The sequence below is a fragment of the Pipra filicauda genome, unplaced genomic scaffold (assembly GCF_003945595.2).
Source record: "Pipra filicauda isolate LSUMZ 115617 unplaced genomic scaffold, ASM394559v2 scaffold172_size1731463_pilon, whole genome shotgun sequence".
Classification (NCBI taxonomy): Eukaryota; Metazoa; Chordata; class Aves; order Passeriformes; family Pipridae; genus Pipra; species Pipra filicauda.
Window position 1 is genome coordinate 708,829 of NW_024104240.1, and position 23,982 is coordinate 732,810.

A 23,982-nucleotide genomic window follows, 5' to 3' on the forward strand; every position below is an offset into this window, starting at 1 on the left:
TTTGTGGCTTCCTCAAGAGCTGCAGTTCTTTTATCTCTAAATAGTTTAGGACTGAAATGGTGAGATGCTGTTGCTGGGCTCTGTCTGCAGATTTCTCTCTGTCTGCTACTTACACACCAGTCAGCTCTGCTACTTGGGCAGTTCATCAAACAGATCAGAGGAGGAGATATTCGGGCAGTCCATAACTCTCCCAAACTGTGCCTTATGTTTGGTGGGCAAGATTCACTTTTCCAAACATATCTGTTTAGTTACCTGTAGCCTGAGTGAGGTGTGCTGGGATCCTTTTGCAATATCAAGGGGATTAGGGGAAAGAAGATAAAGGGGAGCAGGGTTTTTTTCTGTCCATTCTAAAGTTAGATTTTTCTAAGTGCCTGTTGAAAGCCAAATGTGTCAAGTCCAGAGCTTGCATTTGACTTCAAAAGGCTTAAATTGGGACAAATTATTCTGTCCAAAATGGCTCAAACTTACTGAGACTTTGCTCAGGAGTGACTCAGGGAGCTGGAGGGTCTCAGCCTGGAGAAAAGGAGGCTCAGGGGGGACCTTTTCACTCCTTCCAAATCCCTGACAGGAGGGGGGAGCCTGGGGGGGTCCAGCTCTGCTCCCAGGGAACAAGGGACAGGAAACAGCCTCAGGTTGCACCGGGGGAGATTTAAGCTGAATAGTAGGGAAAATTTATTAATGGAAAGGGTTGTCAAGCACTGGAAGGGGCTGCTCAGGGCAGTGGTGGAGTCACCATTCCTGGAAGTGCTCAAAAAACACGTGGATGTGACACTTGGGGACATGGTTTAGTCCTGGACTTGGCAGTGCTGGGGGAATGGTTGGACTCGATCTTCAAGGGCTTTTCCAACCTCAGTGATTGCGATTCTTACCCTGAGGTTTTTATCTGTCATTTCTGTGACTTTCTCAAGACAAGAACCTCTGAGGTTACTGGCTGTCAAGTGTTCCAGTTCCTGTTTCAGAGGTGGCTGCTGTGAGGGGCTTGTTGCAGTGCTTCAGATTAGGGAGGAACTCTTCAAGACGGCTGCCAAGACCTTCAGCATCTTCACGTTACTTTTCCTTTTGTTAGAGCTCTATGGCTGCAACTGTCAAAGGCATTTCATGGTCTTACATCACCACCACTTGCAAAAGCTGCACTTCAGTCATTCTGCTGATTGTGGGGATCTTTGTGGCTTTTCAGTTATTTCAAAACCCCATTGTGGAACTTGGCCTGGGTGACTGCTGCTGGTGTGCAGTGTTTCCAAGAGATGCTGGTGTTCCATTTTGAACCTGGTGGTGTTTCCCAGCAGTTCTGTGGTTGATTCTGTGCAGTTCTACACAAGTTGTCACAGGAGTGCCCTGTGCTGAGTTTTATATCTGTATATATTATGTATATATATATATATTTTAAATCTTACCTGCTGACTGTTGCTGTCCCTGTCCTCCCTCTTGTCTTGCCCATGCAATCATACTCTTACACTGCCTCTGGCACTAAGTTTTATGTTAAATTGGCAAAGAAAAAAAAAATCTCTTTCTGCAAGAAGGGCACAGTTTTCTTTTGCTTTCATGAACTCTGTGTAAGATTAACTGGGTGCTGGAGCAGGGAGGGAACTGTGGGATACCAGGGGTCAGCTACAGCTGCTATGAAGCCATAGGCTCCACTGTTCTCTGCTGACTGGGACAGGATGGTTTCTGCCTTTGTTCTTCACAACTTCCATGGTGTGTTTATGTGGAAGGCAGAGCCTGTGCATGCATGGAAGTGTCCCAGTCACGTCGACAGTAAGTTATAGAACAGTTTCTGCCATTGTCCACAAATGCTTTTGAATCTGGTGTTAATGCTTTGCAGGGAGCACATATGGTACCCAGAGATGGAGGTTCCTGTTCCCTGACTTCCCTCATAATTCCAGCAAAAGTTACTGCCCCTTCCATGCAGAGTGCTCCTGTTTCTTGTTTTACTTTTTGCCGTGTTTAGTGTTTATCTTCCTCTCTCTGTTTTCAAATTCTGTGCCTGTTTTTTTTTGCTTGTTCACTGCTGTTGCAGATCCAACAGAGTGTTTTGGCTCCAGCTTTGTCTATTAGAGCATATGTGCACTGGCTTCCTTGTTATCACTGCCTGCAAGTATTTAATGTGTGGTAAGTGTGTTGAACCTGCATGTGTTGGATCTGCCTGATGAGGCTGAGGGGGGGCAGCTTGACCCCATATTAACTTAGACTGTGTTTACTTTGGTTTGGATGTATTAAACACTCATATGTGGTTAGTGCAGACACCTGTGTGCTGATACACCCATTTTTTTTCTTTGCTAATTGTAGGTGGTGGCAGAACAAGAGCTTTCCTCACTGTTGTACTTGTGGTCACTAAAGGCTTTTCTTGTTTGGTCTTGTACTTCCTTGCGAAAGGTGCTCTGAAACATGTTGGAGACTTTGAAATTTTTACACCATCTTCCTCAGATGTGTGGGATTCCAGGTATGAAGGCAATAAGCCAGGCTTCCTTTGCGAAACTCCCTCAGAACTTGCTGCATTTGGAGGCCTGATTTTTCTGACTGTAGAGCTTCTAAATTCTTTCCATTGCCAGGTTGTTTAATCCCATCCTTTCCCCTTTGAATGCCTTCCAGCTCCCCAGCTGGTTTTAGCCCATGTGCCATCTCCCTGATTCAGCCTCAGTCTGCCTTGGTATGATTCATGCAGGTTCTTGCCACCTTTACTGACTTTGTCACCTTTGTCATCAGTATTGACTGAAATGTCTTCTCTTAATTCACGTAGCTCTTGCACATTCACCAGTGTACCTGAGTGATCTACAGCTATTTCTGCACCTTTAAATCCCTTTCAGAAGCAGTTTTTCTATGGTTCTTCACCAGTGAATGAGTGGTTTAAACCCTAAACTTATGTCCTGACTCCTTGTCAGCTTCGGACTGTAAATTTTTAGTGTATTTTAAGTGATCCACGGGGGCTCAGATGGCTTTGTGTGTACTTGCTGTTTGAAACCAGGCTACTAGCTAGGTGGGAGGGTTTGAGAGTGTAAATCCCTCTGGAATGCAGGTGTCCAGGCACAAGGATGCCCCAAATCCTGTGCTGTTGCACAAGGTAATGAGGTCTCCTCATTGCCTTGGTAATGTCACCTTTGGTGTGTCTGGAAGCAAGTGAGTCCTGGAGCATGTCTGGGTAACCGAGGGGGATTTTTGGCTGTAGCAGAGGCAGGAAGCCTGACTAGGAACAAAATCTGCTAATTAAACACTTTCTGCAGAAACAGCTTCTTTCCTTGCCCAGGCCTAGGGGTGTCACAGCATCAAGGGAGAGGACAGGGGCTTATCTGAGGTGGCACAGTGTGGTGGCTCATGGTGACAGTGGGCTGTGCAGGGCTAGCACAGGGCACAGTCTCCTGGGTTGTGGGGGTTTTACTGCTGCCTCTGCTCTCTCTCTGCAGAAACCACAGCTGAGTTCAGATCCTGCTAGGAGACCAGTCATGATGGCACTTTTTGTTTCACTGTAGCCAAGGGGTTGGAGCAGAGAAGCTGCGTTTTCGTATCTGAAATGCTGTTTTTCTGAGAAAAAAGATATGCTCTGTGGTTTTATGCATCATGGCAAATTGCGTTTCCCAAGTTGCTCTGTTGTTGCCAGGGCTTCACCTTCTCAAGCATCGAGGCCTGAGACTGAGGCAGTCACCCCAGGCTCCCTGTACAGTCAGTGCAGAGCAGCAAGGGGGGTTTAGGGTGAGGTTACTCTGACCTATTTTAGGCACCTGCCTTAAGATAATAAACTTCAAAGCCTTACCGTCACTGACTGTCAGTGCTCCATTGATGACAGGTCTGTTGTCAGCCTCCACACTTGGAGAAAATCCCACCCACTGCATGTCTTGCCTGGAAGCAGGTTTTGTCCCACACTGCTGCCACTTGCATGCTGAAGCACAGGAAGGTAAAACCCAAATTTGTTGAGTGTGAGTCAGCAGCTGCCCAAGAGTGAGGTGAGGCGTGTGAAACAGCACCTCAGCTCTGCCTTTTCCAGTGCTTCCCACAGCTGTGGTTTGCTTATCCTTGTTCTTAGGGTAGTCTGGGCAAGGATTTGGAGTAAGGCTTTACTTAGCTTTAATAGCAGCTAATGATAGGGTAAGGGACTTGTAGAATTTTATTAATAAAAGCAATGCCGAAGGCAGTTGCACAACTGCAGAGGAGTTTCATATTGGAGCAGAGGTATTTTATGCCTCCATGTGCTCACCAGCTGTTCTTACCTGGTGTTGACAGTCCCCCCTGGAGCTGTGTGCAGCTGGGGCACTTCCGTCCTCCTCTGTTCCAGCCCACAGCCGAGCTCAGGTTTCCTGCCTGCCCCCTCAGCACGGCCCCTCCACAGGGCTTCCTGTGCCTGACATCTCTTGCCTGAGGAGTTCAGGGCTGGTGGGGCTTTTCAGGTCCCCCAGAGCACAGAAGAGGTCACAGACAGGGAGCAGGGGCTGAGCCAGCACAGAGAGGGGCAGGGGCATGGAGTGCAGCTTCTAGAAGAAGGGCAGAAATATATTGAAACCAGAGGTTCTCTTCTAGCAGAGTTGCCAGCAGAGTACCTAATTCTCCATCAAAATGCTGCTGCTGCTGAGACTCACTTCACCAAGGCACTGTGTGAGACAGGCAGTTCTGTTATGTGGCACCAGAGCAAGAGCCAAAGTCGTGTCTATGAGCTGGGAGCTTTGCTATAAATGTCCATAGCCTGGTATATCCAGAATACTCCATAATTTTAACCAGGATCCTGAGATTTTTCAGTACCTTGACATTAATAGTCCTGTTTCTCAAGGACTGACATGCATCACCATCTCTGGAAGCAGCTGGAAAATGTAAAACCCTTCTCAAGCCTTGATGATGACACTTGGACTGCTTTGCAGGTTCATACAGGCTGCTGGTTTGCCCAGGAAAACTGGTTTGGTTTGATCTGTCAGAGATTCTGCTTACTAAATCTGTTTGTTCCCAGGAACCTATTTTCTTAAAGAGCAGAGAGGCTCAGCACATCTCCCTCCCTGCCCTGTGCTCCTCTAAACATGTAGTACTTTAATTAGGCCAAACTGCTGATGAAATGAGGGCTTTGGCTTCAGTAGAGTTTCAACTCCATATGTGGTGCTGATTGTCTCTGGACATGGCAAGATCTCCTCCAGCTTGGTTCTGGGTTATTCTGGAGTGCAGTTTGTGTAATATTAGCATGTTTCCCTAAGTTTTGTTCACTGGGGAGCCTGTGGGAGCTGCTTGCTTGGCTTGTGCAGTGACCAAAGTGGAGATATCTTCTGTCTGCTCAGAAGTCCAGGGTATGGTGTTTCCTAAAGCTCTTTTCAGTGTCCTGTTGTCCTAGGCCAATGGTACCAGCACTGGGTGGTTGTTGGAGGAACTGGCTGCAGTACATGTTTGTGCTGTGGTACAGAATTAAACTGGACAGACCCAGGCTGCTGGGATGGAAGGTGCTGGGTGAAGGGAGTGGTACCCAGCTGTTGTCTGAAGAGGAGAGGTGGTCTAGGACAGCAAGGGCAGGTACATAAAAGGGGAAAGATTAGTCTGCCCCTCTACTCTGCTCTTGTGAGACCCCACCTGCAGAGCTGCCTCCAGCTCTGGGATCTCCAGCACGTGAAGGACACGGACCTGTTGGAGGGAGTCCAAAGGACACCAATAAGCAGATTAGTGGGAAGGAGCTTCTCTGCTGTGAGGAAAGGCTGAGGGAACTGGGATTGTTCAATATGAAGAAGAAAAGCTCTGGGGAGACCTAAGTGTACCCTCCCAGTACCTGAGGGGAGCTGACAGGAAACATGGAGAGAGACTACTTACAAGGGATGGAGTGACAGGACAAGGGGGAATGGCTTCCCACTGACACACAGGTTGCCCAGAGAAGCTGTGGCTGCCCCACCCCTGGAAGTGTCTAAGGCCAGGTTGGACGGGGCTTGGAGCAACTTGGGATAGTGGAAGGTGTCCCTGCCCATGGCAGGGGGGGGAATGAGATGATCTTTAAGGTCCCTTCCAACCCAAACCATTCCATGATTCTATGATCTTTTTTGCAGTGTCTAAGTCAGATACATAAATGCAAACAAGTCAGTATAGGCTGTGGGAACAATGTGCTCCAGGCAGGTGGTGGCTGGTGCAGGAGAGTGAAGGGAAGGCTTACACTGGTAGGAAAGTTCACAGTATTGTTCCCATCCAAGAAAACACAAAATAAGTTTTATTAAATATCCCTACAGGCTGAGGGGACTTCCTGCACATAAACAGTGTGTGAGGAAAGCTGTGCTGCAACAGCGTGTAAAGGGACACTGGGATGGGCAGGGTTCTCAATAGATGCTCTATTTGGAGCTCACAGCTGGATGAGGATAGAGGAATTGCCAAGGAAAAATCCCTGATGTGGTGAAGAGTGTTTGGCTTCAGTTGTAAGCCTTGGCACTCCTCCCCTTGGGCCAACCCCTTTTGATGGCCTTTGGACTACGTGTTGGAATCCTGCTCCTTTATTTCTCGCTGTCTCTGCTCGGTCCCTGCTTGGTCCCTGCCAGCCCAGCAGCTGCTGTGTCTCCTGGGTTAGCACTGAGCTGCAGCAAACGGGGAAGTTCTGCTCTGCTCGTGGGGGACAAATGGAACAGGCTTGGAGAAAACCCATCTAATAAAAGGTGTTAATTAATGACAGTCAACTGAACCATGAAGAAGGAATGCCTGCATTCTCATTCCAACAGAGGGAAATCTGCTTTCCTTCCTGCAGTCTGTGCCTCTGACACTTGGGGAATTGGGTTTCTAAGCCAGACAGTGCTGTGCCACACTAATCCCCTGAACAGAGCAAACACTGCAGATGTCACAGCAGAGGGAAGACAGACAGAAGGCAGCATGCAAAAGTACGCATTTGTGGGGATGAAGTGTTTCTGTTTGCAGATAGCAAGGTGGAAAGACAAGTAAGATGCCTCGTGGGATACACAGACCCTCCAGGGCTTCCTGCTTACCCTGAATCTCCATCTTATCCAGCCCTGAGCCACCTTGCCCTCCCTTCAGGGCAACTGCTTTTTATTCTTGGGTCATCCCTTGATCTCCCTGCTCTGTTCACCTTCAGATCTTTGTACCCAGCGCTTTTTCTCCTCCATCACAACTTCCCAGGAACAGCACTTGTGTTTGAGTGGTTTTTCATCACAGTCCCATGGGAGGCCTTTGGCTGTGACAGGATTGGCAGAAACAATCCCACTGCATGTGGTCCTTCCAGCTCTGGCAAAAGGGGTCCTCAGGGAGTCATTGCAAAAAGGATTTACTTGCCAAACACCAGAACCCAATGGTGTCCCTGATGCTCTTGGGGACCCTCAGACCTAAAGTCACAAAAGTAGTGTTCTCCTTCCTGCCAGAGTTTGGGATGTGCTGCAGAGCAGCTGTTGGAAGGTGATGAACCAGCTTAGTTTTCTCTCCACATTGTGATATTTGGTGATTTATACTGGAGGATCCCTTGGTGTAAACGGAAGTACAAACAGATTATGGTGTGTTTTACATCTGGGGTTGAAGCTTCCTGTGTAAACCTGATACTCTTCTGCACAAGGAATGGGGTACAGAAACTTCTGTCAGCTGTAGGTAAAATTCAGGGAAGAAAATGGCAGGAGCCCCCTGGAAACTGGAGATGTTCCTGAGGGCTGAGGACCCTCCAGGGCTCCCAGAAGCTGAGCCTGCCTGGCACCACGAAGCCATGTCAGAGTGTGACTCTGGGCCCAACATGTCCCTGCAAGGGGGAGACTGTGAGAGCTCAGCTCCTGCTGCTGGTGCTGCTCAGCTTGGGCCATGTGCTGATCCAGGGCAGCCCCTGAGCTGTGGTGCACAGGGGCCTGTGCTGCCAGGCTGGGAGCTGGTGCCTCGTCCCCTGTGCCCTTGGCAGCTTCTCTGAGCCCTGGCCGTGCAGGGAGGTGTCCGACTCCTCCCTATCCCACGGGTGTGCAGCCAGGGAGGGACAGCTCCGAGTGGAGGATCCCTCCCTTTGCCATCGCCTGCACGAACGCTTTACAAAAGCTGTGTCTGTTTTCCTCCCTTCGTTTTTAAGCGAGGACAAGAATTAGGATTGTCTTTAAACCGGCCATGAGTGCTCTGTGCAAATTTTTGTCCTCATCCCCTCTCCTGGGGCTGTTCCTCTGCTGGGAAGGGCTGTGTGACACGGAGCTGATGGGCTGAGAGTTCCTGCTGTGGGTAAACCGGACCCCGAACCCTGCGGCTGCTGCTGAGCCCGGAACTCACAGTGTGTTTGATTTTTCCAGCCGCTGCACTAACAGTGAACGCTTTCTCCGAGTTTTAGCCGAAATTTGAAGCCAGTGAGCGAAGTCTCATTAAAAAATGACACCCGGGAGCATCGTGCGCTCGTCTCAAAAAGTTGCCATTTATTATTCGTTTAACCGCCGGCTCTTACAGCGGTGACCGTAAAACCAGCGAGGCCGGGGCTTTGTTGCCCCGAGGGCCGCGGGGGTCGCGGCCGGGGGGTCCCCGCGGGGGTCGGGGGGGCGGTGCCGGGGGAGGGGCGGGAGCGGGGCCCCCCCGGCCCCCCCTCCCTCCGCACACGTGCGGTACGTGCGGCGCCTGCTGCGGCGGGGCCGCCCCTCCCCCGCCCGGCACCGCCCCCTCCGCTCCCCGGTACCGGGGTCGGGACCGCCCCGGGGGGGAGGGAAGGGGAGCCCCGTTATCCAGCGGTGCGGGGGGGGGAGGTCACCTCGGCAGCGGGGCAGCCCCTTATCCCCGCGCTCCCGGTGCCCGCGGGCAGGACAATGGCCCCGTTCTGGCCAACCCCCCCCCCCCCCCCCCCCCCCCCCCCCCCCCCCCCCCCCCGCTCCCCCCACACACCCTCCCCCCAACAAAGGGGCCGGGCCAGGGCCGCGGGGGCTCCACGGCCGGGGCAGACAATGCGGCCGCGCGGACGCGCACGGCCCCGCCCCGCGCGGGTGACGCGGCCCCGGCGCGGCCAATGGCGGCGCGCGGAGAGGCTCTTTAAAAAAAGAAGCGCCGGCCGGGGCCCGCTGTCAGCTGTGCGGATCCCTCCGCGCATGTAAACACAGCGCCGGCGGCGCGGGGGGGGCGGCGCGGGACTCGCACCGGCCGCGGGGCTGCGGGAGCGCGGCCGAGGGGCCTCCCCGAACCAGCGGTGCTGGGGGGAGCGGCCACAGCGCGGCCGCGGCGAGGGGGCCGCGCACAAAGGCGGCGGGTGGGGAAAGGGAAGGGGGTCGGGGGGAGGGGGACGCGGATCTGCGGCCCGGCGGGGCGGGGGGCACCGGGCAGGATCCGCGGTGAGCGGCGCTCGGGGGGCCTCGCTGTCCGCCGGGCCCGGGTAGCGCGGGGGGTGGGATCGGCGGCGCGCGGGCCGCTCTGAGTTCCGCAGGATCCGCCGCCGGCTCTTCTCCCCCGACTCACCCCCCGCCACCTCCCCGGGGCCCTCCCCGGTCCGGCCCCGGCGCCCCCGCACAAAGGCGCGGGCGGGGCGGGGCGGCCGCGCCCCCTCCCCTGCCCGGGCCGGCGGACTTTTTTCCCAGCCCCGGCCCCCCCGCGGACGCGCACGGAGCGCGGCGGCCCCGGAGATTGTTCGGATCGCGGAGCGGAGCGGCCGCCCCGGCCGGGCCATGGCCGAGTTCCTGCCCCCGCCTGAGTGCCCCGTCTTCGAGCCCAGCTGGGAGGAGTTCGCCGACCCCTTCGCCTTCATCCACAAGATCCGGCCCATCGCCGAGCAGACCGGCATCTGCAAGGTGCGGCCGCCGCCGGTGAGTGCCCGCATGGCGCCGCCGGGAGCGGCCTTTGTGTGGGGCCCGGCCCCCCCGGCCCGCGGCCGCGCAGGTGACCCCGGGCAGGCGGGGCCGCCCCCGCCGCCGCCGCTCCGAAGTTTCACCGGGGCCGCGGGGCTGAGGGGACCGCCGGGACCGACCGCTCCCCCCCACCGCGAAGTGGCTCCCAAGTGCCGGGGGAGTCGGCGGAGCGGCCGCGGGGGGAGCGGGGAGCGGGGGGGCGGCTGCCCCGGCCGGCCCGGCCTCCCCCCGGCCTGCGGGGTTGTCGCCCGGAGCGGCCCCGCCGAGCCTCCGAGGAGGTGCCGGGGTGCTGCCCTCCATGTTGGCATTGTGGCCGTGAGGGGCCGGGGGGACCCGCTCCCCTTCGCCCCCGGCCCCGCCGCCGCCTCCCCCGGCCCCGCCGCGGCCACGGCTCAGTTTTAGCACGGGGAACTGTTCCTCAAGTTGGACAAGACCAAACTCCGCGGCCGTGAGTTTGGCTGGTGGCTCTGCAAGCTGAAGCCTAGACAGACATGGCCACCATTTTAGAATGCAATACACAGTGGGAAGAGTAATAAGCCTTCATCTTCATCATCATCATCTCGGCCGATGGTGTAGTGAGCTCAAAATTGGAGCCTGAATTCTGGTTTCCTTTTGTTGGTCGGCTCAATTTATTGAGAAATAGTGTGGCGATCCTAGAATCGTAGTTTGTGTGGTCACAATTGTTAGTTTGTTTGAAGGGATGAACACTCGCGCTGGTGAGGAGAGGAGCTTCTCGGGGTAAAAATATAATTAAACGATGCGTGAATCATCCTTATTTTGAGTGAATTGCTCTTTCCCCAAGCTGAAAGTAGTGCGAGTCAGGGGTGGTGCAGCTGGTTTGAGACAGTTAACATGACGGCAACAACTGAGTTCAAATCTCCTCCAGCAAGGGGGCAAACTGACAGAGAACAGTTCTGCAGAGTGAAGTTTTGCGAGGGAGACTTTGAGTTCAAAGAAATAATCTTCAGAAACACACACTCCTCACTTTGGTGTGTTAGTTGTTGCTGAGACTCCTATTGGTGTCCATCCTTTTTCTTACGAATTAAAATAGTCGTAACTTGCTGAATTGGTGTCTGAGGTGGCAGAAATGTTTGTAGTGAATAATGTGATTCTCGCTGGAGAGAAAGGTGTTTCAGCCCTCTGGAGGAAGAGTCCTGGTTTGCAGTGTTAAGAGCACTCTTGAATTTGTGCCCCGGTAAAATGTGCCAGTGCCCTTTTTCACGCAGGCAGCCAGATGCTGACAGAGTTAAGGGGAGAAGATGGTTTTTGTTACAGAGTCACCATTGAACTTCTGTAATATTTTTTAGTAGAATGATCTTTCTGGGTTGTACATTGTCAACAGCGTTTTAGCAACTGTAAGCAGAACAGAATTTTCTTTTGCTTTTTGGATATTTTTCTTTTTTATTGTTGTTTTTTTTCCCCTTTGTGATTGTTTAAAAAAAAAAAAAGACTTATCAAAAAAAATCTCATCTATTTCTTGGCTGCTTGTGTAAAAAGCCAAAAGCTTATAAGAAAGCTTCTTGTAGGCTCTGTTATCTGTTGGAGATCATAAATCAACAGTCCTCCGAAGGACTAAATTACTTATTGCAGCTGCATGTTCAGCCACTCTCATCTTCTCTTCTTGAAGAGGCAGGTATTGCACCAGGTGTTGGACCTGCCTGGCTGCGTGATCAGCTCTTTCTCTGAGCCTATTTAGAAGCAGGATGAAAATAGTTGGAGCTGCCGAGGGCTGAGCACCCGGTAGTTGCGTGGAGTCTGGCTTTGGGAGAGCTGAGCTCCCATGGCTTTATCTCTACCCTGGATAATGCCTGGGATGACTTGTGAAGTGCGTGGTTGGTTCAGCGGCCTGGAGCATAGAGGGAGCTCTTCCAGAGCGACCAGAAAAGCCTTTAAGTTGACGTAGTTCCTGGCCTTCCTCCTGCAATCAGGAGCCGCAGTGAATATTCAGTTATTGTTCTTTTCAGTGTAATCGAGGGGTCTGTGACACCGTGAGCCACAGACTGTACTGCACTTAGCACAACAGTACGTGTGTTCCCACCAGGTGCCTTGTTTGGTGATGGCTGAGGTTTGGAATCTTCCTGCATCCGAGGGAATCTCTTGCCGGCGTGCTCAGTCCGGTTACGTGCCGGGGAGCAGGTAGGCAGCACCATGAGCTGTCAGGGTCTGTGCTGAGAAAGGAACTGAAAATTTAAAGGCTGGGTTGGCATTATTTTAGTTTAAACTCTGCTGGGCCGTTATCAGCAGATGAATTTGTGTTTCTCTGTCTGAGCTGCAATATGGAACAACGTTGTGTGAGACTGGTGGTGCCCAGCTGTAGCTTCCCCATTTGCTCATGGCCAAGTCCTTCCTCTGAAGCTGGCTTTGATGCTCCAGCACTGGAGCACACAGAGGAGAGTTCCCTGGGCTCCCAAGGACCGGGGGCAGCGCTTTCTCTGGTCCCTTTCTGCTGGCATTACCTGGGCACCAGGTGAGCCTGGAGAAAGCCACAGCTGTGGTGGCTTGTCTTGTGTGGCAGTTTTCAAGGACAGTGAACTGTTTCATGAGGGGAGTATCGAGGCAGCTGATGTCCAGAAGATATCTGGGTGGAAGACAGAGGATTCTGGGTGTTCGTGAGATGAAAGAATATCCAGAAATATAACAGAGGTGTAATTCCTGCATGGCAGTTTCCAGTTGAGAACTCAAGGAAGCTTTCTTCCTCTTCATTCCTGTTCAGTTTGTTTCAGTCATCACTAATGACTGGGTTTTGCTCTTGCTTGGGGATGCTGAGATGCTGCAGTGACTGTCTGGTGGAGGGTGCAGCAGTGACTGGATCCCTGGCACTGTTCTCCATGGGTTTTTGTCAGCAGTGTGGAGCACGAGAAGGCACTGGCAGCAAAGTGCTGGGCTGAGATCCGAGGCTCTCCCAGCCATGGTCACTCCTGGGAGTTAACGAGTAGAGATTTAAATTTGGATGGACCAGAGAGGGGAGCTGGATGCAGGAGGGTGGATGGGGTAAAACTTGCTTGCAGTCCATGACATGCTGTTCTGTAGTTAAATTTTATTCTGTGAACCGAAAACATCATTTATTAGGACTTCTTCCCTTAAACCCAGCAGAGTTTAAGCTAAAATAATGCCAGCCCAGCCATCAAATTTTCAATTCCTTTCTCGGCACAGATCCTGGCATTCTGGTAATTTGGAATAAACTCAAGTTTATTCCAAAACCTCGTCATGTGATGGGGTGGCCTTTCCTTCTGGAAGCTTTTGATAGCTCTGCAAATCAGTGGGGGCATTTAGGGGAGGGAAATGAAGAATTGCTTCATTGCTTGACAATGGAGTACTTGATTCAAGTAGGTAGTTAAGAGTAATTAATGGAAGCAAAGAGTCTAAGGAATGTGAAATTTAACTTCAAGAATAAAAGGTAAAATGTGGAGCAGGAATAGTATCAACTGCTCCAAGTCTTTCTTGAGGATGGACTCTGCCTTCACTCCATTGTGTCATTGCTTTGCTACTTTGAAGAAGTAACAAATAACAATTACTTAGGCCTTACTTACCATATTAATCCATTTCAGAATACACAATATTGTACAATATACTAGAAACATCTTAACTTTCCCAAGGCCAGGCATGAAAACTGAGAAAATTCAAGCTGAATTTCATTACTCCAAGTAATGTGAATATGAAGAAGCACTGTTAAGGCTTCCAAGTATCCCAAACCAGCTGGAATCTGGAAGGAATTGACACTGGAGTTATTGAAATTATTCACTGTCAGTTTTCAGTAAATCCTGGAATGCTGGAGAACTTTTAAGAGGACAGGGAGAATTAACTTCCTTAATGGTTTAAGTTCTTTATGGAGGCACGAGTTCCCCCTATCTCACTCCAGGGTGGAAGAATGGCTGGAACAGTCCTGTATAATCCTGGAATTCAGAAGGTAATAGTATGGAGTACAACTGTATGAGCACTGGTGTGGTTGAATTACTTTCTTTGTTTTCCACGAGACCACGTATTTGGTTAATTCAGTTGTGTTGTCATGGTCTAGAAATTAATTGTGTTCAATATTTTAATTATAGAAATTGTTATTGTGCAAAATTAATATACTGGATCACAAATTATCTCAACTATTAATGAGTGTTTTTAATGAAGGATCCTTTTCTAATGGTATCAGAACCTCAAGATAAGGGTATGTAATTTTCACTACCAGTCTAGAAGAAAAAAATACATGATTCTGAATGGAGTGTGGAGTTGCTTTAGAGGGATCCCAAATGCCCAATAAACAATGGATAATATGAAACAGTAATCACTTAAGTAGGACTCAATGAAAGGGTTTACCTTTGGAACAAAGGAGCATAGAGCATCTTAGAGGAGTGAGGAGTGTAGAAAAACAACTGTGGATCCCTGTGGAAAGCAGTGCAAGGGTGGAATGGGAGCTCTGGATGAAGCACTGGAGTGTCTTGGTGACAAATAAGGAGATTTTGCCTCTGTGGTAGCACGAGAGAAGAAAATTTTGCATTCAGGGTCCTGCACTTGTTGGAGGACTTCAAAAAGGTTTGCAACTGGAGAGGGTGCAGAGAAGTGTCAAGAAAGTTCTGCACATGAAATAATGAATTTTGAGAAATTTAACCTTAGCAAAGCCTAAATGGTGAAACTTAAAAGCCCAGGGCTTGAAAGAACTGGAGCTGCTGCTCCAGGGATGTGTTTTGAGGAGCAACATTGATTTAAATGTTGTTTAAACCTCTTCAAGTCTGTTCAAGCTGCTCATTCAGCTACTTGCTTGATTTATTTTTATGAAGAAAAAGAAAACACAAAACAAAAAACCAATTCACTTTTGGAGCAGCTTGATTGAGAGTTCTGGCAGTCTCCTGGTCCTGGAGCTGTGAAACAAACCACTGCTAAAACAGGAATTAATGCAGAGGATTGAGATACTTTGTCTGAAACAGGAAGCTGATGGTGATGATCCCTCAGATTTGATAATACACAGAGGCTTGTCCAGTTGATTTTATCAAAAAGAAAACAGAAAGGTAACTCAATTACAACATGTAAGTGAGCTCCTGGGGAGAAACCAGAGGTGCTGCGGTGTCTGCCTGTCCTGGTGAGCTGTGACTGAGCTGCAGGTCCTGCTCAGAGTGGGCCAGGTTCTGGTGAGTCAGGTCACAGGGCCCTTCTGACTGTGAGAGAGTCTGCTCTCAGGGGAAAATGAAGGATGGTGGTGGATTTGCCACTTCTGGCACTTTGGGATCAAGAATGGATGGGGTTCAGGGAGGAAGAGATAGTTTGGTGCCGAGGTTCCTGTTCTAGTGCTGTCAAACTTGTGAAGAAAAACAGATTGGTCACTGGGAATTAGGAAATGTTGGCTTTAAGTGAAGAACTTGTTATGTTCATCACAGGGGTCGTACTGTGGAATTAGGTGAATTCAGAGTAGGTGATTTACTGATCTCTATATTTAGCAAGAAAACATGCAAAAGGAGTATTATTTTAATTTATTTTACTAATGGCAGTGGCTGTGTGCAGTGTTGCTGTGGTCACCATGGTGTGGTTTCTGCTCTTCAGAAACACTGAAACATTGGGGTGTGCTTAAAGGATGATGAGTTTCCCGTCCTTGCCTCAGTCTCATTGAGGGATTTTCAACACTCACTCTGTTCAGCTCATTGAAGATTTTAAGATGAAACAATTTAGTCTGGAACTTTCCATATAGGGCAAGAATAACATAGATAGAATTTCTATAGGTTTTTGTTTGACTTGAGATAGTCAGCAAGCTAAAAGCTGGAGTTGAAGTCTAAAACCAAGCACAGCTCCCCTCCCCAGCGTTGAAACCAAAGCTGCCAGTGGATGGAACCAATTCATGCCCATATATCCATTAGAATGTGCCTCCTCTCAAGCCCAAATGACTGGGTTATATCTGGGGTATGCTGGGGGGGAATGCTACATGCGTGTCCAGGAGACCAGGTGGAGCATTTTCAGAAGTCAGGGAGAACTTGTGGGGTCTTACAGCCTGCTGCCCTCGGGAATGTCTGAGTGAATGGTCTTCAGTGGGAGCAGATGCTTTAGCAGGGACAATGGATCTGAGCAGCTGAAAGGGAGGGTGTTGTGGAGAGCCAGGGCAGTGGGTGGTGGGAATCCCTGGGCAGCCAAGGAGGCCCCGTGGGTGAAGCCGGCAGAGTTGTCCGTAGCTGTTCTGCTTCTATTCCGGTGGCTGGGAAATTCAGGTCTCTTCTTAATCCGAGTTACACTGGGAATAAAATCTAGGTTTGGAAGCTGCCAGTTACAGCTCTGGAGAGGGCACGGACCTACTCCAAGGGCTGGGATGGGACAGTCTGGAACAGTCTGTGCTGTCTGTGCCGCTCTCACGTGCTCTAGGAAGGTACTGGGAGATCAGAACAAAGGTCTGTCCTTGGCAGAGCTGTGCCTTGAGGGGAGGTGGCAGCAGCTCTTGGGGCCCGGTGTCCTTGGACACCCATGGCTGGGTCTGGCCCCAGTCCTGATGGTGCTCTGCTTCAAGGTCTGGGTCAGTGCTCTGAAGTCAGTCAGGGATGTGGGACCCCATCCATCCCCAGCTGTTCCTGCAGGGCTGCTCGTACCTTGCTTGGTGCTGCCAAAGCCTCTGTATCCGTTCCTTGCTTGCAGGTGCCTCCATGGAGCGGAGCCTGGCATCTCCTGTGTGTGAGCCTGGCCACCCGTTGTGTTTTGAGGTTCAAACCCTGTGTGCAGTTCCCGTCTCTCTCTCTCTGCCTTTAGGTCCCCGATGCTTGAGAATCCTCTCCAGCTCACCTGAGCCTTTATTTCTCTCCAAGGGTGGAGCTGGCACCAAAACACTGGGATCTAGAGAGGTGATTCCCACTGCACACTCGTCCTTGGCTGTGGTTCTTGGATGGGAAGGGTTTGTGGCTATGGCTGTTCTCCCTTGCTAATGTGCAATATGTAACAGAGCCCAATTTTGTCTCAAATAAGAAATACTCCACCAGGCTTGTTATTGGGGAGTTCTGTGTGTAAATTGTGTTACTGCACCCACTGTCCCTCCTTGGCAAAGAGGAATTCAGGGATTTTGTTGGAAAGATCACCTCCACTCAGAATGGCTGAGGAAGGACTGTTCACCAAGGACTGGTTTGTTCACCACAAACTGGGTTAGCTGATGATTGGAGTTCCCAACTAATGTTAGCCTTTAACAGGGTCAGAGAGGGATTAGTTCCCGTTAGATGGGAGCTTTATGGCTGACCCACTGCCAGGCAGTAATGGGTTTGTGTGGATTCTGCCATCTGAGCTCCCAGTGTGTTTTTAATATAGTCATAAAACCAGGAGGCTGAAAGGGACCTCCTGAGTCACCAAGCGTGCTCCCTCCCTCTTGGAGGCAGCAATCCTGGAACACCTTTGCCAAGGCAAGATCATAGATGTGGGAACAAAGAATGTAGGTCAGGCTCTCAGGGTGGGCATCCCGGGAAGGGGGGAATCGCTGCAGTTTGCTGAATGAATGTGTTTCTGTGGCAAGAATTGCTAAAATATTCCTTTGGATCTTACTATGAGCTGCTGTCTGGCAAAATAATAAAAGGGATGTCTTTTTCTGTGTCTGACACGGGAGAGATTGCAAGTAAAACACTACTTGCAGTTTTCAAAAGATGTTGAAAAAATATAAGACACTTCAGAAAAAGCCTGAGGAAAAAAAAACAACCTTTATTTGCAGGACTGGTAAGCTGGTTCTGTAAAGAGAAGCAAAAAGATATTTGTTTATTGAGAAATGTCTTGAAATGTTGCTCCCAGGGAAGGGTTCAGGAATAGCTGCTCGGGCAGCCAGCAGACAAGGGATTTGGTTAAAAAGGAGATGAGGATAAGGGAGGAAGAAAAGCTGAAGCTAACTAACTTGTAGAGCAGCTTACCAGGGGCAGTGGTAATTCCTTGTTCCCTTGAATTCGCAGGGGTGGGGGTGGTTAAATTTTAATTAGTAAGTTTGGATGAGGTGCAGGGTTTGCCAGCTGAAATGCTCTGAAGCCTGGCATCCCTGGAGCAGCTGAGCTGGGAGCAGGAATATGGAAATATCACAGAAATAGTTGTGTTGACCATTTGTAGTTTGCATTACCACTTGAAATACTAGTAAGATCCCTAAACCATGCCTTCTGCAAAGCTGGATTTGTCCCCTACAGTTTATAGAAAAGTTTGAAATTTTCTCATTTTTGCCTGGGTTTGATGGCAGGTTTATGACAAGTGCAGGCTAAGGTAGCACAGGATCTTGTTTGTCCCTTGGAGGCTTTTAACAGGCAGGGATGGACAGCAGAACCCAATGGAGTAATTTCAAACAAAGAGTCTGGGGGAGGGGGTGTAAAAATTCCTGACTTTTTAGGAAATCGATGTTTTCTTGCTTTCTGTGTATACTTAACATTAGCACTCAGCATGGCTGTTGGAAGATACTTAAATTGAACTTTTTAAACATTTTAAAATTATTTTTTTAAAACAGGGAAATCCAGACCAGTTCTTCTGAGGAGCTGGATGAAAAGGGCGAGTCTCAGATTCCCAGGCGTGAGGTTAAGGGAAGTGGGCCTGGAGAGCTGGGGTGTGTGTGTTCCCTTCTCTTCCCCAGCAAAGCTCCTCGTGCAGCTCAGCAGCTTTGCAAATGAGCCCTGCACCACAAAGCTCCCTCTCGTGGTGCTGCTGCCTTTCCAAGGTGCATAAAGGCATTTCTGTCACACACAAATGTCCCTTAATGCTCCTTCGAGTGAGCATCACATTTGTGATTTGTAAGTTTTGCTTCAAAATGTGTCCAGGATTTTGGTTGAGTAAATAATATGCTTGGTAAAGAAGGGTTGAAAGCATCTTGTTTAGGACTTGAGGAACTTACCATACTGTGGAATAGAAAAAGATAAATGTTATCTTTATTGGTTGTATCAACTTTGAATAGTTCGGATGCTCCAAAATAAACTGTTTGTGCCTTTAAAATTACTCTGTGACAGTCAGGATGGACTGTTTGCTACATGCTGTCATTTCTCCAGATGGTGAATGCCTGTGGGTCTGTGACAGTGTCATCTGACACAGTTTGTGTTCAAAGGGTTGTGCTGTAGTGTGTTTGTAAAGTCAAAAGTGATTTTATAATAATCTAATATGACGTGTTATAAATAGCATTAATTTCCCTCAGCTCTGCCTGCACTGGTGCAGCCTCACCTCGAGCCCTGTGTGCAGTTTTAGGCACCACAATATAGAAAAGACATTAAGCTATTAGAGAGCATCCAAAGAAGACCACGAGGACAGGGAAGGGTTTGGAGGGGAAGCCTTCTGAGGAGCAGCTGAAGGCACTTGGCTTGTTCAGCCTGGAGGAGACTGAGAGGAGACCTCATTGGTGTCTTCAACACCCTCACAAGGGGCAGGTACCAATATCTTCACTCTCTTGACAGGACTCGAGGAAACGGCATGAAGCTGAGAGGGGAGGCTGAGGTTGGATATTAGGAAAAAGTTTTTCACCCAGAGGGCGGTCGGGCACTGAACAGGCTCCCCAGGGCAGTGGTCACAGCCCCAAGTCTTCCAGAGCCCAAGGAGCATCTGGACAATCCTGTCAGGCATGTGGTGGGATTGTTGGGGTGTCCTGTGTGGGGCCAGGAGTTTGACTCTGATCCCTGTGGGTCTCTTCCAGTTCAGCATATTCTGTGGTTCTGTGATACCTGCCTAAAAACCTCAGAAGCCGGAGTCAATCCAGTGTTCCCTCTTGTTAAGCAAATTTACCATCTCACAGCAGAAGCTCTTGAAATGACTTGCTTCTTGCTACGAGTTAAACACTTTTAAGACTGTTAAATGTCTCTTTCTGGCTGATGAACCCATCTGCTTGATAGGCTGAAAAGTTACCTACTGAAAGTGCTATATTTAATAAAAGGAGTTCCCAAAGCTTATCTCTGGTAAACAGCTGACGAGCCATTGGGGCGTCCTGGTGTGTGTGTGTTGGACATTCAATATCAGTAAACTTAAAAACTGCAGGTGTAGGAAATGCTTGTTGAGGCAGATTGTGTTATCTGGAGTCATGTTACTCTTTCCAGTGCAGTAGGTAACTGGTGCTTTGCCAGCACCAGTGTGCTTGGCCAAACAGGAAAAAATGTCCCCAGACGTGCACCAGTCAGTAATAAATAGGAGATCGTGGAGATAATCAGCTAATTCTGGAGCAGGTTGTTTTGGGTGCCGTGCTGTGAATGAGATGTTTGTGTAAGATCATGCACATAAACTTCCTCATTTGCTTCCATAAGCAGAGGACCAGCCTGCTCCGTGCTGTCTGCCAGGGGCTGGGTCTGTGTCTGCCCTGGGCACCCTTGGAGCTGGATTTCTTCAGTCTTGAGCAGGAGCCGGAACCTGTAGGAACAGGTCGGGATCCTGTTCCTCCTGTTGTGCCCAGTGGCATGCAGACTTTCCTCTGGGCTCTGCCCAGAGCAGCAGCCTGTGCCAAGAGACATGTGGCCTGACCAGAAGAGTCGCCTGAGCTCTCCCCTCCCTTCCCTGGTTTTCCTGATGTGCTGCCAGTGCAGTGACTGCAGGCGATGGCCCTGAAGCACAGCATGGGTCGGTGACGGTGTCAGTGGTGTAGCATCATTGCCTACGTGAGCTCAGTTCTTGCTCCTGTTCACTTTATTCCTGTTTCTTGACCTCTGCAGAGCCTTACTGGAGGACCTGGTTTAGAGTAATGGGTGGCCCACTGGGGACAGCCTTGGCTCGTTGCTTAGCCGAGCAGTGAGGCAGCACAACCCCCTTGGTTTCGTTTACTCTCAGCCTAAGCAAAGCTCTCAGGACCCCACAGTTCTCCTTTGGGCAATTTAATTTGATCCCCAGCATGTCTCCTACATGTCATCACCACTGTGTCCCCTCCTGGGCTGGGTGCCTGTCTCCTGTCTCCCTCTTTTTGGTACAGAGCAAACTCCGGAGTTGTGACTAATGATATAACCAGTTGGTTCAGCTTGAGAGTCAGATTTGTCCTGTTGAAGTACAACACTTCAAATCCTGCCCAACTGTTCCCAGTTGTGCTTCTCATCTTACAGCTTGAGGGCCACGAATGATTCATCAAATAGCAGGATATTAGAAAAGAATATCCAACGTTCTCTTTGTCAGACTTGCCGGTTTCATTGCATTTGGTGTCCTGGCAAAGAAAATGGGCAGTAAAAGAAGAGTTAATGCCACTGGGTTGTTTAAGAACATTTTGTTGTTGGGACCAGACTTAGTCTTAAGGTTAAAAGCAGGAAAATAATTGAGAAACGTGTCCACTGGTCAAGGGTTGAGTGTCCTTTTGGTAATTTGCCATCCTGATCCCCTACCATTGTCTAAATTTCCGATTCAAATTTTAACTGCAACTGGCCTTGTCAAGTCTTGATGTGCTGCAAGTGCCTTGTAGGATCAGAAAGCTTTTATTACCAATTTTGAGAGATGGATTAGTCAACCCAAGCTTGATAAAGCCTGTGGATTGGTGTCCATCTGCTCTTCAGGTTCTCCACACTCTTGGTGACTCTTGTGTCTTGTTTGCTCTGTAAGATAATTGCTTTGCAAACTATTTATGGTTGGTTTTAATGCTGGTTTTCATATCCTCTGTGTCTGCTAAATTAACAAATATTGTGTTTATGATGCTGGTCTTACTTCAGTTGCTGCCAACATTGAGGAAAGGTAGTTTTTTTTCCTGGTGCAAAGCTCTTGTCTTACACCACTATCAGTAGCTCTCTTGTGCATTATCTTCATTCTGTAATTAGTGATAATAAGATAAGTTTATATGCAATAAATTCCTGTCAAGTTTAAATGAAATCTAATTTGCTTTTGTGAAACCAAACCAAGCATGTGTGATAGATGTCAGAGATCTAAAAGATAAAATGGCTTTATAGTTGTGTTTATAAATAACACTGCCAGTTGCAGGTATTTTATCAAAGTAATAATAATTTTTTTTTCCAATTGATCATATTCTAGCTCTTCCTGAATATTTGCAGCCAAGGTATTTGTCAGGCACTGGCACAGGCTGCCCAGGGCAGTGGTGGAGTCACTGTCCCTGGAAGTGTTCAAAAGATGTGTGGATGTGGCACTTGGGGACATGGTTTAGTGGTGACCATGGTGGTGCTGCTGCTTAAGGGTTGGACTCAATGATCTTAAAGGGCTTCTCCAACCTTAATGATCCCAGGACTCTGTGGAGTCTCACAGTGCAGGACAGGTCGTTAGTTCCAAAATGTGATTGATTTTGTGGTTCCATTACCTGTTTTAAAGGCACAGGGAACTATTTTAAGGTGCAGACAATGACACTCACTTGATGTATGTCACTCTGCTCTCTGGGCTTGTTCCCTGGAAGGCACTTGGAGCCCGGAGCAGCCCCGGTTGGACGTGCAGCATGGGCCATGCTGACGGGTTGGGCTCCAGCTGTCGCGCTCCCACCGTGTGCTGGAGGGGCTCCAGAGCCTTTGGAGGCTCCAGGGGCCTGTTCCATGCTTCAGCTTCACCTGGCTTTTGATTGTCACAGAGAGAAATTTCCTTCCTTTTCCTGGTCTTTTGATGGAACGCTTCTGTTTTCCAGGACTGGCAGCCTCCCTTCGCCTGCGATGTTGACAAGCTTCACTTCACCCCAAGGATCCAGAGGCTCAATGAACTGGAGGTAAACTGGAAAGCTGGGCATTGCTTCTGCTCCTAAATGTGCCATTGTGTTTTTGAGAGGTGCTGTTTGCCAGAGGACTGGCCGTGAGCTGACAGCACTCGGGACCTCTGAACAGCAGTTTTTAATTAGCACAGAAATTCCTCTGTTTCAGAACCTAGTTCAGAACATTCCGTGCATAAAAAGTATAGCTAATGCTCATTAAAAGAACGTAATTCAGGCCTTTTCCACCCAGAAGTGCTTCTAAGTGGTTAAACTCAAACTCTCCAGTGCCACAGATCTGTGTCTGCGTTTTGCACACATACGGCATCTTTCAAAAGGAGAAGAGATTAAACACTTGGAGTGCTTTAAAAATAACCAGCCTTTTGGAAGAAACAATTGCAAAATCTGGATTCACTTGGTTGAAATTTGCTGTTCACAAGCACTTTCATTCACTGCTTCCATGAATTGAGACTAGAAAGGGAGCGTGAGGAGCCCTGGTTGGCTCAGTGCTGGTACCAGTTGGGATGGTGGTGACTCTGTGCCTCATTTTTCTCCTGATTCTTGCTTTCTAAAGTCCTGACTTGATCATGTGAAATGTCAAGGAAAGGGCTCAGATTTGGGATGCTAAGAGAGGGATTTGTGTGACCACAAGCTGTTCAGAGCTCCCTGGAGTTTACAGACAAGCTACAGACAAACGTTGCTATTTTTTTACCTTAAGAATAGAAAATGTGATGAAAATAAAATGTGTCAAAATTTAAGTTACTGCTATTTAACATAGCAGCAGCACAGTGATCTTACTGAGGGAATTACTGTGCAACCAGCAATTATTAATGCAATAAATCCCAACAATGCAGCTGATTTAGGGAGTTTTTAGCGTTGCTTGGATGTTCTCTTACTGCACTTTTCTCAGTGCAGTAAGAAGTAACAAAAACTGACTTGAGAAAAGACACAATTTATTTTTCTTCAGATGACAAGAGGGAAAAATGCAAATGACCCTTGCAGAGGGCAAAGCCAGACAGTTCACTTGTTTGTTTGTTTGTTTGTTTGCAGGCCCAAACTCGTGTAAAACTGAATTTTCTGGACCAGATTGCAAAGTTTTGGGAGCTTCAGGGATGCACGCTGAAAATTCCACATGTGGAGAGGAAGATCTTGGATTTATTTCAGCTTAATAGAGTAAGACTGTTAGGGAGAAACTCGTGCTGAAAAGCTGCTGTGTTATCTCAGTTCCTGGGATGGTATCACAGCTGGTCAGGCGAGATTTTGGGGTGTATCTAAGCTGGAAAAAGTATTTCTTTGTTTCAACTAACACAGCTAATGTGACAGTAAGAAAACATTGTCATGGAAAGATAGTAAGTAATATGCTATAATGGAAGTTCTCATGTGAGCTTGGAGATCATGTTAAATTTCCAGCTCTTCTTTAAAGTTGAACTTCGGTGTAAACAGGTCAAGAATAAGCTTAGGCTTAACTGGAAAAAGTTCATGAACAATGACAGCAGGGAGAGAAAAAAATTTTCCATTAGAAATATATGAGGAAAAAAAATCCAATTACTTTTAGGATGAAACTTGTTAAACTTCTGTAGAAATTCATGTATTCTGATAGTAAGAGATGGGATTCTCTGACCCCAAAGGTATGTTCTCTCTCTTTTCTTTGTGTTTAGGGGAGTTTTTATTGGTTTTTTCTGAGCTTATTTCATAGCACTTATTCCAGTGAGAACTGAGTGTCCTGTGCTA

The 23,982-nt window shown here is 48.9% G+C and overlaps 1 protein-coding gene across 1 annotated transcript in view; it reads left to right on the plus strand.

Annotated features, from left to right (window-relative positions):
- The first annotated feature begins 9,399 nt into the window (after nucleotides 1–9,399).
- KDM5B (lysine demethylase 5B) overlaps nucleotides 9,400–23,982 on the plus strand; it is a 54,800-nt gene continuing 40,217 nt past the window's right edge. The window contains exons 1-3 of the mRNA XM_027728837.2: nucleotides 9,400–9,680; nucleotides 22,195–22,272; nucleotides 23,302–23,424. Of these exons, the coding sequence (XP_027584638.1) occupies nucleotides 9,543–9,680; nucleotides 22,195–22,272; nucleotides 23,302–23,424 (339 nt within the window). The 5' untranslated portion in view covers nucleotides 9,400–9,542. The remainder of the gene's footprint in view (nucleotides 9,681–22,194; nucleotides 22,273–23,301; nucleotides 23,425–23,982) is intronic.